The sequence below is a fragment of the Melanerpes formicivorus genome, unplaced genomic scaffold (assembly GCF_026170545.1).
Source record: "Melanerpes formicivorus ecotype bairdi unplaced genomic scaffold, bMelFor1.0.p_v2 SCAF_5, whole genome shotgun sequence".
Lineage (NCBI taxonomy): Eukaryota > Metazoa > Chordata > Aves > Piciformes > Picidae > Melanerpes > Melanerpes formicivorus.
Genome location: NW_027142357.1, coordinates 12,063,029 through 12,081,114, shown reverse-complemented (window position 1 = coordinate 12,081,114; position 18,086 = coordinate 12,063,029). Strand labels below are relative to the sequence as shown.

Here is an 18,086-nt window from a genome sequence, read left to right as displayed (position 1 = left end):
GGGTGAGAAGCAGTAGCTAGGTCTTTTTCCTGACTTGCTAAGGGCTTTTGGAGGGACATGATGAGGTCAGTCCCATCCATCTCCTGCACATGTCCAGTACTGACCCAGGACTCCTGCAGGTGTTATGCATAACTGACTCCGTTGTACTTCTATTTCCATGTTACTGCCCAAAGTCATGGGAGTCCAGGGGAGCCCTCATACCACAGATAGTCACTGTGGGGCTTCTCCACCGATGCAGTGGCTTTCCCCAACGTCTGTGGCAGTGCATATATTGGCAGCATTACCACATGGTGATGTTTTTTTTGGTATTCTTCAAATGCTTTCTTGGCGTGCTGTGACTTCAACAGCATCCTCATGGTAGGTGATACCAGAACCTGTCCCTGATAACAGGCCTGGGACAATTTCTGCTGGCTTTAGCACCACCATGAAGGAAGTAGATCGGTCTCTTATGTGGTGAATTCCATCTCCCTGCAGCTCAGTGAACAGACTGAAGATGCCAGGCAAAACAAATAATCTCCTCTTTTCCTTCTCCTTTGCCATTGTTTACATAATTACGCTCAACACAGAGTAATATGTGAAAAATAGCTGGTGATCCTTCATATGGAGAAATGTTGCATTTATCATAGCATGTTCCTGGGCAGCCAAGCTGCCCTGACATGGGACAGTCCTAGCAGTGTAGCTTTTGCAAAAGCTACGACTGGCAAGAATCAAACAAGCTTGGCTTTCATCACTGTGTGCAAGATGGCTGGGGGTGCAGCAGAGGAGATCCAGAACTTCATCCTCAAAACGGCCCCTGCGGGAGCCATCCTTCCCCTGCTGCTCTCTGCAGACTCGTGGCTGAATGGCAGTAAAAAAGAGAATAGGCATTTCATCACATCTGCAAACTGATCTTGTCTTCCAACAGTTACTGGGATGAATGTGGTAAAAGCCAAAGCTTCCCTTTTTTTGTTTAATTAGGATGTGATCTCGTATAATAATGATATGGAGATGTCTGCAGAGTGCCTTGTCTTGCCTTTGGCCTAGTTGCATGTTTTTAGGGGGAGAATACAGAGTATGGTGCTTCTGTCAGATATTTAGCATTGAAGTGAATGGCTGCTCAGCTGCTGAATGGTGAAGGACTCTGATGAGACAGAGTTAATCTTATGGTTCCCATGAGGAACTGCAGTCAGTGTAACCTTACCCTGGCAGTCCTGGGAAGGTGTCTTTTTAAATGTTCATTATTAAACATCCTGGTTTATTTTACAGAATCATCAAATGATTTTGTAAACCTTTTTATTGCATCTGTAGTTGTTTTCCTCCAGGGATTTAAGAGAAATATCGATAGCCTGGTATTGGTAGGAGTATTGGTAGGAGACACCTGGAAATTTACAGTGCTTGATGTTGAACTTGCTCCTCTGTTACATCACTAACCTTATAGCATTGCATTGCTGTTGCAAACAGTCATCTCTTGAATGTCATTGGGTGGGATGGACACTCAGTAGTTGGATGGGCACATCAGAGAGGTCCCAGCCTTTGTACTGCTAAGATCGATTCTGCATTTGAATGCCTTTTAAATGGGCGTGTTTAAATTTAATGCATAAATATGCATTTAATACATATGGCTAATTTCTTTATAACATGTGAGTCTCAATTTCCTGGCTGCCTTCATTGCTCATCAGTGTGGTTCCTGTGTGTCTCCATTAGGTTGACAGTGACACGATTTGGAATGAAGTTCACTCCTCTGGTGCCGCTCGCCTGGCCGTAGGCTGTGTCATTGAGCTCGTTTTCAAAGTAGCCACAGGAGAATTGAAGGTTGGTATGAAAATAGCACTTGGCTTTGATATAGACTCTGTGCAGGATTCAACTCAGGGCTGTGTTGTGCAGGAGGTCCAGTTAGCTTCATTTTAATGGCACCATCTGGCTTTAGTCATAAAAATCTTTGAGGATATCAGCAAGTGAACAGCAGACTCCTGGTGAATGTCGTTATGTGCTGATTAAAAGGAAGAAACAAACCAGAGCAGCAAATGAAATCACTGTTCCAGTGTTATCTGAGGGTCTTGCTGTTGTCTTCAGCTGGACCAGCTCGTTGGCTGCTTCAGTGACCTCACACAGAATTACTGTTTTTCCCTGAATGGAAGGAAATGCTGTTTCAACCAATTTCCATAAAATTCATGTGAACATTTTTCTCCCCTCCAAAATGAGGGAAAGCATCATCCACTGCTGTGGTCTTGTGAGAAAACCACCCAGCCACAGCTCCACAGCAGAATTTGTGCACTTCTGGCTGCAGCCTCCACATCCATCTTTGTGCAATAAACTTTGCTTTCTGATTGACTTCATTCTCTTACTTTTCTGTGTGTAGAATGGATTTGCTGTTGTTCGGCCTCCAGGTCACCATGCAGAAGAGAGCACACCCATGTAAGTATGCATATGTGCTTTATCAACTTGCTTCAGTGTCTGTTGTGTGATCTGCAGATGGAAGTTAAAGAGGTGGTTTCTTAGGTTGTTACTACAGCATTTATTGCTTGCTGATATGCAAGACAGGTATTAAAAGGTACTCAGAGCTCCCAGTAGTTTTGTGGAAGAGGACAAGATCCTGCTGAGTGGTTTCAGGTGTGTGGTTTTTAGCAAGAATCAGCATTACAGTCATGCTCTGGAAAATCTTTCATGCTTTTAGTTGCTTTAATCTTGTGCATTGTTTTAAATTAAATGTTGATGGTTTATCCAATATGAGGAAAGCAGGGGTATGCAACTAATAGTAGTAATAGCAAGCATAACTGTGTCCTGGGGTCACAAGACTGCATTAGGAGAGTCTCGGTGTGGGAAGACTGTGCAAAGGAAAAGCTGAAGTTGAGCATCTTGCATGTGTTTAGTACAGCAGGGGTTTTGTCCTCAAACTGTTTTCAGATCAGAGTTCCATGCATAAATCACATTGGCTTTGCACATCTGGCTTAGGAGGTGCTGATGTTTCATGTCTTAGGTGTTTCAGCACCCATTGGTGAGAGATGAGTGCTTGCTGTTGAGTTTCGCTTGACCTTGTGTTCTGAGACCTGTCTGAGCATGTCCATACTCTTCTGGTCCATGCTCCAGCCTTGGGTCACACAGAATCACAAAGGGGTGGAGGTTGTAAGGGATTTCCAGAGACCAGCTAGTTCAACCTCCTAGACTAGGATCATATCCAGTGGGGTTTTAAGTGTCTCCAGAGAAGGAGACTCCACAGCCTCTTAGGGTAGCCTGTTCCAGTGCTCTGTCACCCTCACAATAAATAACTTTTTCCTTAAGTATGTCCTTTAAGCCCTTCCTTTCCCCTTTGCCATGTCACACACAGCACTGGAAGTCCCATGGGCACCAAGCAGCATCTTGTTGCAGCGAGTTTGGGCAAGTGTGAAACATTCTCTGTTTTCAGAGGGATCGCAGGATGCCTGCTTGGGTGTTTTGTGTCTCAGATGAAGCACACATGCACCTTCCAGAGAGGAAATAAGAAAGGGAGCAGAAGACATTTCTTCCTACTGTGTTATATCTAGATGATAGATGCATTGGGACCAAGGAAGCATATAATTAACACTTCTCCTTTTCCTCTTCTCTCCCCTCTCTAATCATCTCCAGGGGTTTCTGCTATTTTAACTCTGTCGCCATTGCAGCCAAGCTGCTCCAGCAAAGGCTGAATGTTAGCAAAATCCTTATAGTGGACTGGGTGAGTAAATGCCACTTCTTACCCTTTGGGACATCGGGGAATTTTTTCTGTTTCTTTTTTGCAGGGGCAACCCTATCTTTATAAATCAGTGGAATTACTAAGAAGCTACTTTCTGAAGCAAACCCATAATGCTACTCAAAGTTGAGTAGCTGCAAACCCTGATGGGTTTTGGTTATTTTTTCCTGAAGGTTTTTACCTTAACTATTAAGATCCATCCCAACATTTCTTTTGTGGGGATGTGGGGACTGGTTACTGAGAGGGGCAGGCTGTCTGAAACAGTTTGACCGTTACTCTGGATGGTCTCAGTGTCCTGCCTGTGGGCCAGCACAGCCTCTGGGCAAGTGGTCAGGGAGTCAAAAGAGATCTCTAAATTGGAACACAGTAGTGAAATACTCTGCAGGTAGTGCAACAGAGTTGATAAGGAGCGTGTTTGGGGTTTTACTGTGACATTGTATAAATTTAAAAATGTGGCTGATGGATGTGTTACTGTTTTTATGTGGCTATGAAGGTATTTGAGATGCTGGGTATCAGTTTCGATTATATTGACAGAAATCACCCATGGGCTAGACCCACAAGTTAAAATAGATGTATTTGTCTTTTTCACCTACTGGATGGGACATCCTTTTCTTCACTTCCTACCAACTATTTTTCATGTTCAGAAAGGGGTGTTTTGAATGCCTGTCCTGTTACAGCAAGTAGCAATGGAAGGAGGAGTCTGGGTGATGGGTGTGAGTTTTTTCATCTTTTTGAGTCTGACACAACTTTGCTGGGTGCTTAATCAGCAGTCACCCCACAGAGCAATTAAAGATGCAAAGCTGGGGTAATTAATATAATCTCTCTGTCCCTCAAGACAGGTCATGAAGCTTGTCCTCAGTTTTGATATTTGCTTGTGTTTTCCCCCATTTACCCCATGTTTTAAACAAGGAACATGCCCTGAAGGCAACTGTGCAAAGCAGGTTGCTCTTGTTGGCAATAAACACTTCAGCTCGGTCAGAGAAGTGCAGAAAATGAGGCACAACAGCAAACCCCCCGTCCCCCCCAAACCCCAAATTGATGGCTTTAATCACTATTTTTTACTAAGGTACTAACCTTCCTCATATAATGTAATCTCTGTCCCCAAAGGATGTTCACCATGGGAATGGTACTCAGCAAGCTTTCTACAATGATCCTAATGTTCTTTATATTTCACTACATCGCTATGATGATGGGAACTTCTTTCCAGGCAGTGGTGCTCCCGACGAGGTAAGAGCATGGATCAGCATAGCATCCATCTATGTCTGACAGAACCTGCTCAGGGCTGTGATTCAGATACCCCCCAAAATCTTGGGGTGCCTCTCAGGGAACTTCCTGCCACTGCACCCATGCTCATGCTTATTAGTGCCCCTTTGGGAGCTCATCACTCAGGTTTGTGCTTTTGGTGCCTTCTTGTCCAAGTCCTAACAGCCGTGGGCATTGTGTCCTGCCTTGTGAGCTGGCAGGAAATCACATGCCTTGGCTAACAAGCAGAAAATGAGTCAATGCAATTAAGCTCTTCAGCCCTTATTGGACCACCTATTCTAGAGGAGCCCATTGCCAGCAGTCCCAGCACTCCACATACTTCTCAGGATTTCCTTCTCATGGGCACAGGTTGTTTCTTAGATGCAGGAGCAGGTTGTCCATGGCTGTGCCACTAGTGCTCAGGTTTCCTGGCACAGCCTTGGAGCTCATCCATCTCCCTTTCTTCTGGTCCTGCCAAAGCATCACTCGCCACCACTGCTGTGTTCACACTGCACAGTCCCAACAGTAGGATCTGAGCAGTGGTTGCTGGTGCTGCTGGACCAAATCCACTGGTTCCAGGTAGTCTCAGAGCCTGCAGCACAAGGACTGGGCCAGTGAAGTTGGATATCTTATTTGCTGAGCTCTATATGCTCCTATGTCCATTGCATCCTTCCTTTTCCCCTAGGTTGGCAGGAAATACAGTTCTTCCAGGTGATTTATCAAAGGGAAATTATATGAAGTACTTAGTTTTGTGTACTCTGAGGCAGTCTGGGTTACAGCTGAAAGCTCAAGTTCTTCCTCTGCCAGCTTTACATTTTCCCATTCAGCAAACATCCATGTTTCCATTTCCATTTCTAAAGAACCTCAAATGTAATGTGATACTGGCTCATTACCCCGTTTGTGCACTACTGTTGCAGTGACAGAGCAGCAGCCTTTTACAGTAGGCTAAATTCTGCTTCAGGATACACAAAGGTCTTGCTAACTTGCTAAGCCTTTTTGCTAACCTTTTAATAATCTGACAATCTGTTTTACAAAGTATTGTAAGGACACATTAGACTGTACCATCCACTCCATATTTAACCATTTATAGTAGTTTTTAGATACATGATTCCAGACTGAATAAAACTAAGAATAGAAAATAAATTCAGATAAAGCCACAGATGGATAACTAACCCACCCGGGATGGATGAGCCCCCCTGTGTTTTGCTACCAGCAGTATTTGTACCAATACAATGAAGAATGTGTAATAAGAACCCTGCAGCTTTATCTAACTTGAATTATCTGGCTGTGTATTGTATAATTTATTAATTTTCAGGGGGGTTTGTTTGTCTTTCATATGCAGAGGCCTGACCAGAAAAAAAACCCCAAAAACACAACTCCCCAATTCTGTATGTAATAGAGCTCAGAGCCCTGAGCAGAGCTGCTGATGGCTGGTGGCAGCAGATACTGCCTGTCTCCCTTGCCATCCCCCAGGCTGCTATGAGATCTGTGCTTGATGAAGGGACTGAACAGAGGTTTTGGGGTTTTGATAAGGATGGGCTAAACATGGTCCTGCATCCTAGCAAATGAATTGCTAGAAACTTCTGGTTTATTTCTGATTTTTCCTCTTTCTCAGGTATTTACACTCGGTGCAGATAGGAATGTTTGTGGTGCAGGCAAAGATGGGAATATATTTATATTTACCACTTATGTGTCCCTTGAGCAGTGAAAATCTCTTCTCTGTGAATCACATTTTTCCCCAGCAGAGGGGGAGCTCACTCTGATTAAAACTGGGTCTTTCCCCAGTTGCAGCTGTAATGAAATACACGCTCCTGAATAAAGCTGTAAACAAATCAAGGGAAGGTATTGCGTGTAACACACTCTCCTGAGAACGAGGAAGAGGATCCATTTGGTGATGAGATGTTTTTTGGGTGAGCAGCAGTCAGATGGCACTGGTCTACAGCTCCCATAAAGATCACAGTGTGGAGCAGATTCACTCTTGTTTTGAGAACCAGCTCACTTTAGAGGAAAAAATTAAGTTCACTACCACCAAGCTATTGACTCAAAATCCATGTTCAACTGGAATATCAAGACAGCACAGGTGTATTGCCAGACTTCACTTTTGCCATAAAGTACTGTTTCTCTCTTTCAGGTTGGCACAGGAGCAGGCATTGGTTTCAATGTTAACATGGCATTTACTGGTGGCCTTGATCCACCGATGGGAGACACAGAATACTTAACTGCCTTCAGGTAATATGGAAGTTTTCCTCTCACAAACGTATTTTTCACCTAAACTCGGTTTGTTTTCACTCGTGCAGTCCTCCTTAATCTTGACTTTCTCTCTTGCTAATTTTAGAAATACAAGATTTAAATCTAGTTGCAGTTACTTTTTGAGTGCTGTAATAAAAACAAAGCTCAATTAAGTAAATAGGATATTTTTGGCCATAAAAAATATGCCTGTGACATACTCGCTACTCAGCACTGATTCTGTGATTGATGCATGGAGGTAAAAAGTCAGCTGATATGAATATGCTCTTCCGGTGTTGGCTAAAAGTCTTTTAACCTCTTTGGGTTATTTCTGTGGGTAAACCCATCCTGAGGGGAACCCATAAAAACTTCTTAACAAGTTGTCATGATTTGAAACTTGGGAGTGCAGCTGCCCCAAGGCTTGAGACATCAGTATGGTGCTGCAGACAATGGTACCCAGTTTCTGGGCAAGATGGCCATGCAGCCCCTCACTTACAAGAGCTCTGCATAAGACTCACACCAGAGCTTGATCCCAGGTATACTGAGCAAAAAGGATGTGGTGTTGTGTCAATCAACTTTAGACTGTATTATTATTTATCCAAGTACTGAGCATGCCTGAACTGAAAATTGAACCAACTGAACTGTTAGGCTTGTGCCTTCCTTAGTGGGTTCTGGTTTCTCCTCAGAAGCAGCATGTTGTCTGTTATGAATAAAAATACAATCATCTTTTAAATAAACGTTACTAATCACTCACTGTCAGAATGTGAATGACGGTAAGCAAAACTGTGGAGCTGAATTAATGTGTTACTGGGATATCCTCCCTGTAAAGCCAGATATAAACCACTGTGCTGAGTTGTTCAGGCTTCTTCAAGCATGCTCCAAAACCTGGCATCATTGGAGTCTCCAGACAGAGCAGGGGATGAAGACACTTGTTGACTCACTTGTTCATATCCTGCTGGTCTTACTGTCTTGCTCACAGAAGTATAAGATAACTGAGCATCACAGAGAAGTATCTGCAGGGAATAGTTTGATCTGATCCATACTTTCCTTCTCATATCAGCCTCTTCAGAAATTATGTGTGAAGCAAAACACACATCAGTCAATCTGCAGTCCTGCACACCAAGGCTGTGGTCTCTCCAAGCAGTGTAACTATGGAAGCACTGCAAGAACATGGATTGAACATCATTTTGCTACTCTAAGCAGCTAATGGGCAAAATACCAAACAGGGCAATTACATGTCATTGGTGTTTGGGGGATCTGCTGCAAGCCTGAAGTGCTGCATTCATCTCCCGCAGCTGCTGAGATGGGAAAAGGAAGGTATTAAAATTAACTGTAGAAGCAACAGAATAACAAGATGAAGCAAAGGCAGGTCTTTGAGTAGAGGAGAGCTTGTAAGTAATGCAAGAGTGAACAGAGGCCAGTGTGAGACCACACTTTCCTTTCTGATACTCTTTCCAGGAGCATAAATATAGTTCTGTGACCTGCCGGATATATAAGCTTTATTTTTCTTAGAGACTGTCTTGTTCCACTCCCTGCCTCCACCGTGCTGTGGGTCCATCCTCTCCAACTGGCATCTTTTTTAACAATTACCAGTTGGAGTGGTTTTCTGTCCTCAAACCAGATTTAGTGCACTTCTGGCAACCACTCTGTATAAATTCAGGGAGACACACACTTGCTAAAACATGGGATGCGAATTTCTGGTGACAGGCAGATGGAATATCGCCTTCATGGAACAGCATTAAATCTGGGTGCATTATTTTCTGTTCTTCCCTCTGCGTATTTATGTTCCATTCTTTTGGGCAAAAAGAGCTTTTACTCTTCAGCCTGCCATTAAAAAGCCCTCAAAGAATGTATACAATTTAAAATAACATCTAGTCAAATAACTGTCATTTCTGTCGATGTTTTATTCCTGTTACAGGAAAGCAGCACTTTCCTCCAAAGTGGAAGTCTGTTTATCCCAGCAGTCAACAAGAGTGATCTCTTCATTAGAAAGAGAATCTGTAGCTCGTGACAGAGTGACATACTTGCTATTAAATATTAATTGAGTTTCAAGACTCCTGGAAAATTGCTCAGTCTGCACAGTAAAGACCTTTGCCAGCCATTCCTTAATAGGCACTGGTGTCTTTTTTGCCTGGAGACTGCAGCTATTTGGAGAGAGTATTTCAGAGCTAGTCACAGTTCTTATTTTGCCAAGGTTTTGGGAAGCCAAGGGACGTTGTGACTCTTCCTCCTAGGTAGCACCTCCTTGTAGTCTGCTCTGTGTGCACACCTTCAGTCACTAAGTTAAATTGGAAGCTTTTTTTAATCTTATGCCAAGTTTGGTCATGATAATACATTATCGAGTGACCTTTTTAAATCTTAACCAGCTTCTTTGAAAAACATTTTTCCCCCTGAATCTTTCTATTGATTTTAATGTAAAATAATGCTTTGAAGTTTGCAATTTATAGTCCCCCGAGAGTTAGAAAGTGAAGGGAGTGGGTCATATATCCTTTTTTCCCCCCTTCTTTTCTTGCGTTAGCCCCTTGAGACAATGCATGCCTTCAAGGCAGCACCTTGTTATTCCACCCCATCGAATGCCACGTTGCATTTGCTGGGGATCAAACCTAAGATGAAGAAAAGATAAGAAAATTGGCCATAATGAACTCCAGAAGCAGCAGGCATTTTCACCATGAACTTGGAAACTCACAGTGGAGAACTGAGCTTTAATTCAAACCAGTCCAAATGCCAAACTGTGAGGCTTTGAAGTCTGTAGAGGAATCAGTGGAAATCCTTTGAGCTAGGCAAAGATACTGATATACTTTTTCTTCTTTTTTTTTTTCCCCTCTTTTTTTTCCTTTCCTCCTCCCCCCCCCCCTTTTTTTTTAAGCTTTAACTCTTCACATGCTTGTCCACTTTCAGGGTAGAAAGCCCTATTTCAACGTTAAACAAGCAGAAGATACATAACCAACATGCTTTGTTGTTGTTGTTTTGCTTGTTTGTTCTATTTCAGGATGAACTGCTGTATCAATTTGATAAAAGTATGTGCTGTAATGAAATAATAGCTGAGATAATTGTCCTAATAAATTAGTCTTCCGATGAGTGAATAAATAAATCCCAGTGAAACCTGTCATCCTCCATGCTGAAAACCTTGTTTTGGTGTCATTTTGTCCTTTCTGAAGAAAGGATGGGAGCTTGCAGCAGTGATTTTTTGTACTCCACATTTTTTCTGTAAATCTTGGCTTCTCCCTGCTTGCAGTGCATTGTTAGGTTGGACAGCATAGCCTGACCTCTTAATGTTTATTAATATTGCTGAGCCATTTCATAAGTGAGAACAAGAGTTAAAAATGCGAAACGGAGAGCAGCCTTGCTGTGCACTTTGTCGCTTATTGTCTTCATAACCGAGGGCTGAAATCACCCGACTGCTCTGTCTTGAGGTTGGGGTGATATCATGATTGCTGGTGGTTGGGTTTGTGAGGGGGGCTATAGGGTGGAGTCACCCCAGTCACTACTAAGATGTGCAGAAGGGATTTGGGGAGTTTGCTGTGAGCTTGGCGCTCCTCCACCCCATCGTAGCGGCAGCTCTGCCTGCCCGAGACAGCATGACATTATAATTGAGCTGACCGTTTGCTGGGCGAAGGTCCCACGGCTGAACTCACCGCCAAAATATGTGGGCAATCCAGATTTCACAGATTAGGCAGTAATGTCTTAAACTCTAATGTGAAAAATGCAGGGCATATAATTGTAAAAGTCCTTAACTCATCAAAATGTTGTTGCTATTCATCGCTGTTGTTCCGTAGTTATAGAAACAAACAGTTGTAAAACTGAGGGTTTGTTTTTTTCCCCAGGTCTGTTCCCTGACTTGTGATACTAGCAGAAATCATGTTTGTTTCCATAAATCCTCATCATGTTTTCCAAATCAGTGTGCAAACCCAGATAAGAGACCTGCAGAAAAAAAAAAGTAAAGGTTGTGGCTAGTTAGTTGTTACACAAGAACAGCAATCACTTAGTGAAATTAAATTGTGTTATATATGGGATCTTTCTTCTGAATGTACTGTGAGGAAGTCTTCCTGATAGTTCTAGCAGTTGTGTTGTCTCATACAATATTTTTTCCCCACCCTGAGATCTCCTCTACAATTAGAATTCCGTATACAGCTTGATTCCATGTTTGTTTTATTTAAAGCACCTAAACCAGAAGCAAAAACCAGGCCTCTATTTGAAAGGACCTTCCTACTGCCTTGCTCAGAAAGTATTAAATGAGTTCAGGAGCCAGTTTTGGGGGGGAGGCATTTGTTTCTTCCTTCAATCCATAAACCATTTCAGGAGTGAGTAAGAGGGAGGAGGGGGATGATGATGATGTTTTGCCTGGAATGGTTGTTTCTGTATTTTAGATTTTGTGCTCTCCTGACGCTGATTTTGTCCCCAACCTCCTAATCTCTTTTGACATAGTAAATGACCGTGGAGATGGCTGCTTGGAGAAACAAAGACTGGAGTCTTCAGGAGACTGATTAGCCTTAGGAGCAGTGTTTTGAGATAGATATACACACACATATATATATGGCCAGAAGTGGGGGGAAAAAAAGTCTCTGAAAAAAAATGTTCAGCCTTCCAAGTTTCACTGATTTGCTCACTGCAATTGAGCATTTTAAGCAAAGTACTCTGTAGGGCTGTTTAATCTGCCTGTCATTTATTAGGCATTTAATTGGTGAATTGGCTAGTAACAGACTAAAGATTATTCAGTCTTCTGGAAAATAGATATAAAATTGTTTGGATTTTTTTTTTTCCTCTTCCCTGAATGACTGCAGAACACAATGAGTAGTTTTTACTATTTCCAGCCATCAGTATTGACTCATGCATAGTTGTTTGGTTTAGCTGCAATCAGAGTCGAATGAAAGGATTTACTTTATTTATGAAATTTAAAGGTAACCTTTGTATTTAAAAAATTCAGCATGGCTTGAATGAATATTCTGTGTTACAAACCCTTTCATTCTTCAGCAAATGACTACAGGTACCTTAACCGTCAGGTAAAAGACCTGATTCCAGATAAAAATGCTCACCTTCTTGATAGTAATTTGAATTTCTGACTTTTTATTTTATAGTATCAGCAGCAGGGCAAAGCAATAGCTTTGTTTGCCATTTAATTGTTGCTTTCTCCTGGGGATTTAGCTTTACTGTGATGGGTCTGAGTGAAGAGGCTGTTTTCCTCTGTGCATAAGAAAAATTAAAAACCAAAACACTGGCTTAAATACACCTGAAAATGCTACTCACAGCTGAAATCTTGGAAACACGTTGTTTAAAAGTTGTTAATTTCCTTACCTCTTAAATTTTCATGTGAGATTTTTTTTTTCTTTTTTTAGAACTAAAAAAGGGAAACTGAGGGAGTGCTGAGAGGCAGGAGAGCTTCAGTCCTCCTGGGTCATGTTTTATGGCCAAATATATAGCTGCTTATGTATATGGTGAGCATCAAATAGAGCTGGGACTACAGCTTTGGATTGCCAGTGTAATACTGGAATTAGAAGAAAGTCAGAAGCAAGAGCAGCCCTTGAGAGTTTGCACAGGAGTCGTGGGCAAAGGATTTGAGAGTGCTCTTGAGTTCAGATGGTTTGTGATGCTTAAGTTACGGAAATCATTAGGTCAGTTATTCTGACACTGTCATCTTGCACTTCTCCTCTGACTGTCCCTAAAGACACAACAACTTGCAGAGAGCCTCTGACTGAGATGGTATTCAGTTCCCATTGCATGGGTACAGAGTGTCTGTTCATCCCTGTGACTTGTCTTGAACAAGAGAGCCAGGGGACCTGTGGTTCGTGTTTCTTAAAACTGAGGGACCTGATAAAACTCTACTCTGCATACAAAGCACCACTAATAGTTGCTCAGAGCTGAAGATACTTGCTGGGGCCATGAGGTCTCTGTCCTGCACAAGATAAAACTCTGGACATCCTCAAAACAGCTCTTTCTAATGATTGTGAAATAGCAAATTATTTACTTCTAAGCAGCAACCACTGCTTTTTCTCTCCTAAAACTTATACAGAGTTCATAGTTAAGTCTTGGTGCTGCCTGTGTTGGCAGTGCCACTAGAGGGTATCTTTGAACTGCAGTCACTGCATGGGGATCTTCAGCTGAGCATCACCAGCACCATCATGCTGCTCAAGTGGCTGTCCCTGTTCCCCAGCTGCATTCATGCTTGAGCATCAGTGAGTGAGCTGTGCCATGACCAAGAAATTGTTCCTGATTTGGGGTTGCATGGGTTGCTTGCGTCTGGACAGACCATGCCCATACCTTAGGGGTGCAAGTTCATGATAGCTCTGCAACCAGCATATGGTGATCCCACACATCAGTTGAGGTACTAGCAGCTCCCATGGTATGCTAACTTTGGGGGTGGGGGTGGGGGTGGAATCTGATGATTTTAGCAGTTTTCCTTTGGTTAGAAATTAAAGTACTCAGCAGTACTTCAAAGCTTAGGGTAAAAAAAACCAACTCTGCCACATGCACTTGCTTCAAAACTGCTGCTTTAGTCCTTTGTGAAAGAGGTGGTTTGTGCTTAAAACCTCTGTGGGTTTCACTAAACAGATTTTTGTCAATTGTAAAGTCATCAGCAAAAAATGTGCTATTTTGTCTTCCTTATGTAATCATCTCCCTGAGGGCAAAATGCATATGGCAATCATGTCCTTTGAGGAAAAATTTAAATGCCTTTTTTTCAGATTGTGTAAGAATTAAAAGACAATAAGATCCTTTTTTGCATAGGTTTCTGTGTCTGTGTGCAGAGACTGGCAGGCAGGAAGATTGCAGGATGATGTTCAGTTACTGTGGCAGTTAGATGGCAAAAAAACTAAAGCTAGAAAGAGGTGGTTTTGTTTGTTTGTCTTTTCTTTATTCCCCTTCTTTTGGGATTATATGGTGCTTGAGTGCCTTGACCCAACCTGCAACACGCTGGGTGTACTGTTCAGTGGTGTCAGTGAAAACTACTTGATGGGTTTTACCTAACTGAATAGCTCATTGTGTGGTAGGTAGATATTAATGCTCTGTTGAAAATAAACTCTGTGGAGGACAAAATGGCATGGAGTCAGATTTGGCGTTGGGGCCTGAAGAAGCTGCGGATACTAACAGATGTGGCTGCTTAACGTTGTTGTAGCAAGAGATGTGAAATTTTATGGGTGTCTTGATAGCAACCTGAGCAATCTCAGCACTAAAGAGACCTTTCTGGGATTATTTTTGTATTTTTTTCCTGAGCATCACATAAAGACTTTACTCAATAAAAGTGAAGTTCTCATGTATGCAAAGATATTTGCAGGTTCTCATTTTGGTACGTTAATAACTTCAATTCATACTTTAGAAAGTTAGCCTTGCCAGTAGCTGTTCCTAGGATGGGGAAATGGAGAAATAACTGTCATCTTCAGTACCCAGCAAGGTATGATGGGGCATTAGTCAGGCTGCCCTAGGGGTACATCTAAGATTCAGTGGGGATGTTTATTATGGAGAAAGAACGTTACCTGGAAAATATTACTGCGTGTGAAGAGCAACCTTCTGTGCACCTTCACCATTTCTTTTGCCCAGATGAAAAACTCAAAAAACAATTTCAGGTTCATGCACATGGGTACCTCATGCATGGCACAAAAAGGTGTTCATCCAAGAGTGCTTTGAACGGGCTTTCTTAATCGGAAAAGATTGTGAGTGTGTGCATCATGTTAATTAAGAAGCTCCACTGCTTTGATTTGTTTTTTTCCTTGCTATAATCTTGGTTCTGCTGTGTTTATATGGAAGAAGTAATTATTTGCTCTCTGCTTAAGTTCCCCGTTTTGTTGAGTTGGCATCTTGACAAGGGAAATGGGTGTTTGCAACCTCATGTAGGTTTTGAACAGAAATTGCATAGATTGAAGAGAGAAACCAGAAGAGCCTTTTACTGAGGAACCACAGACACAGTCATCTTGTTTTGTTTAAATACCAGCCTTAGCAGACAATGGGTTATGGATGCTAAGCAATTCAGTCTATTTCATAGTGAACAAAATGTCAGAGGATGGGGAACTGGAATTTGGAGAGGTGTATTTGCACGTGAAAGCTTTTAGCCCCATGGGGAATCATCAGCCTTTCACTGTGGTAAATGAGAAGTGCAGCAGGACAAAAATAAATATCTGCAGAGCTAAAGGAGGTATTTCAAAGGAGCACATGGAGACAAGCGCCACAAAGCGAGCTTGCTGTCAGACAGTTTCCCAGGTGGTTTTGTGTTCTGTGCTTGTTTTCTCCTTATCCCTTCGTGCCCTGTAGGTAAAGTGAGATATGATCACAAATGGGAAAACACAGTGCAGGACAGTTTATTTCCTTGGTCAGAACACCAAGCTGTTGATGGAGGACATAACAGACCTCACTGGAAAAACGTAACGATATTGAATTTAAAGTGGTACTATGGTGCAAGGTTTTCTGCCAGGCAGGCTCTCACCTTGTCAGAAAACAGGAGATGAGCTTTGCTACTGTGGAGGACTTGTACAAGTTTTTATAACGTGTTTGTTCAAGAGCCAAAGTAACGTGTCTGCCATTGTTAAATTTTTGTTGCAGAACGGTAGTAATGCCCATTGCCAATGAATTTGCCCCAGATGTCGTGCTGGTGTCATCTGGTTTTGATGCAGTGGAAGGCCATCCCACACCTCTTGGAGGATATAATCTATCAGCAAAATGTAAGTTGTGCATTTACAAGAGCGGAGACTCAGAAGTGGTGTAAGTTGCTGCTGTCCTGGGGACCAAAGCACGGTGTTTGCAAGTTTTATATTTTGGGGTCTATCTTCAGATCTTGCATTTCAAAGGCAAACTTTTCAGCCTTTTTCTTTGAATTTTCATATGTTCTCTCACTGCACCATATATATTTTGGTCTAACTGAAGCCTTCTTTTTTTTGAATCATTGCAATTTAAATTTCAAGTGCAAACAGATTATATAAGGAGACTGCCAATTGTTGTAGTCTGCTGAGTTAGAGTTATGCTTGGTTTAATGCAACATTGCAGAAAGAGGCAATGCCTGTTGTAAAGAGGGTACCTTGGTCTACATGCCACTTGAAGTCCATTTCTTCCTCTAGGTTACTTTAGTAAAAATTTGAGCTGAATATTTTTGTTCTGCACCTTTGAATTAATTATAACGGCTCACAAGAACCTCCTTGTTACTTTGGATCTGTGCTGTACTGCATTGCATAGGAAATGCACTGAAAAAACAACTCCTTGGTTATGCTGGGTTTATCTGGCACTGTTTTTCATTCAAGTCAGTTGAGAAGACAGCTTATTCTTGCAAAAGGATTTCATTTTTTTAAGGGTTTCTTTCAGCCAGGCCATGTATCCTCTGCAGGCCTGCAGAACCTTGTAAGGTAGCTGAACCTATAAAATTTATATAAGAATAAAGTGAAATAGATTTACAGGAGACAAGTTATTTAAGGTATCCAGAAACACTTTGTAATGAGAAAGTCTTGTTTACCTGCTTGGTGAATTTCCCATGCTCTGCTACTCTCGCAAAACGGTTATGGGCTCAGCCATGAATCTTTTTATCTGCCTGTTAATTTGCTAATTTGTGAAGGTGCTCATAGAGGTCACTGCAAAACAGCAAACAGGGAGCGTGGATCGAGGGTAGAAATATCCTGGATTTTTCTTTGATTTATTTTTTTTTTTTAGGAAGAGGAAGGTTGCTTTGAGGACATGTTTTTTAAATCCTGGCAGCTTGGTTCTGTTTTGTTTAAAGGGTAGAAACGTATTGTGTGTCATATGATCAAAGTCCTGGGTGCCCCAGGAATTTTTATAGCGTATTATATACGGGAAGAAACGTCTGTTAAGAACTAGATGTCAAATATCTCTGGGGCACTGCAGTGCTGCTATCACAACTGAAAGCACCAACAGCAATTTTAGTGATTTCCCCTTCCCCTCCTCCCTTCTCCATGGCTGTTCCAACTTTGCGTCTTCCAGAGCAGGAGAAAAATCTGTCTCCTTCGACCCGCTTTCATCCTTCCAAAGGAGATAACTGATGCTGTATTTAATTCAGAGCACCAAGGAGTGGTAGGGAGGATGGTAGTGCCTCTTACCTGGGATAAACTCCGGGATAGTGCTCAGGGGAGAGGTACGAATCCATCGTGGCCAAGGAACTGTAGCTGGAATTCTGCAGCCAGAGCATTAAAATCCAACCTGGCTTGTATTATGCATTGAGTCCTTTCAGATCCCTTGTGGTTTTTTAATATGATGTAATTCCTTTCTATAATTCTTTGATCCTTTGCCAGGAGCCCGATTCCAGGCACAACCTTTGCCCTTCTCCTGCATTTCCTCTTTTCCCTTGTTGCAGGCTTCGGGTACCTGACAAAGCAGCTGATGGGCCTGGCCGGGGGTCGCGTTGTCCTGGCCCTGGAAGGAGGCCATGACCTGACTGCCATTTGCGACGCCTCGGAAGCATGTGTTGCTGCCTTGCTGGGAAATGAGGTACAGAGACAGGCAAAAAACAGGGACTACAACCTGCACCCCTCTTGAGTTTGGGCATCTCATTCTCCAAAACAGTCAGTCAACCAAAGTTTGAATCCTTTTGACATGTGTTAATGTAAAGAGTACATGTTTTGTTTGTTGAAACACCACTTGTGCTTGGCAATTCATGCTATAAGGGTTGAAACAGATAAGAATTGAATTTGGGTTTGCTCTTTATCTGAATGATTTGATCTTTTTGCTCTTCAGAAAACTACTAGTTAGTTTGATTTCTTTCTGAAATCATTGTCCAAGTCTTCCCTTTGCAGAGCCCCTTTCTAGTACTACAGCCTGTGCCTACTGTATTGGGCAGCTTGCTTGACACTGTCTTCACTTCTACTTTTCTTTTCCCTAGGTGTTTTTTTTCTGTCTTCTGCATGTTGCTCTTTTGTAAAAGCCTCAGTTGTGTCACAGAAGTTGGTCAAAAAGGCCATGCTGTATGATCACAAGATAAGAGCAAGACAGAGAAGTACACCAAGAAAAC

General features: G+C 42.3%; 1 protein-coding gene across 12 annotated transcripts in view; it reads left to right on the top strand.

The window, feature by feature from the left end:
• Positions 1–18,086, top strand: part of HDAC4 (histone deacetylase 4) — a 277,155-nt gene that overhangs the window by 243,990 nt on the left and 15,079 nt on the right. For all 12 annotated transcript variants that reach the window (XM_068138157.1, XM_068138155.1, XM_068138153.1 and 9 more), the window contains 7 exons: positions 1,684–1,791; positions 2,339–2,394; positions 3,583–3,670; positions 4,793–4,912; positions 7,059–7,156; positions 15,680–15,798; positions 17,433–17,566. In XM_068138157.1, coding sequence (XP_067994258.1) covers positions 1,684–1,791; positions 2,339–2,394; positions 3,583–3,670; positions 4,793–4,912; positions 7,059–7,156; positions 15,680–15,798; positions 17,433–17,566 — 723 coding nt within the window. The remainder of the gene's footprint in view (positions 1–1,683; positions 1,792–2,338; positions 2,395–3,582; positions 3,671–4,792; positions 4,913–7,058; positions 7,157–15,679; positions 15,799–17,432; positions 17,567–18,086) is intronic.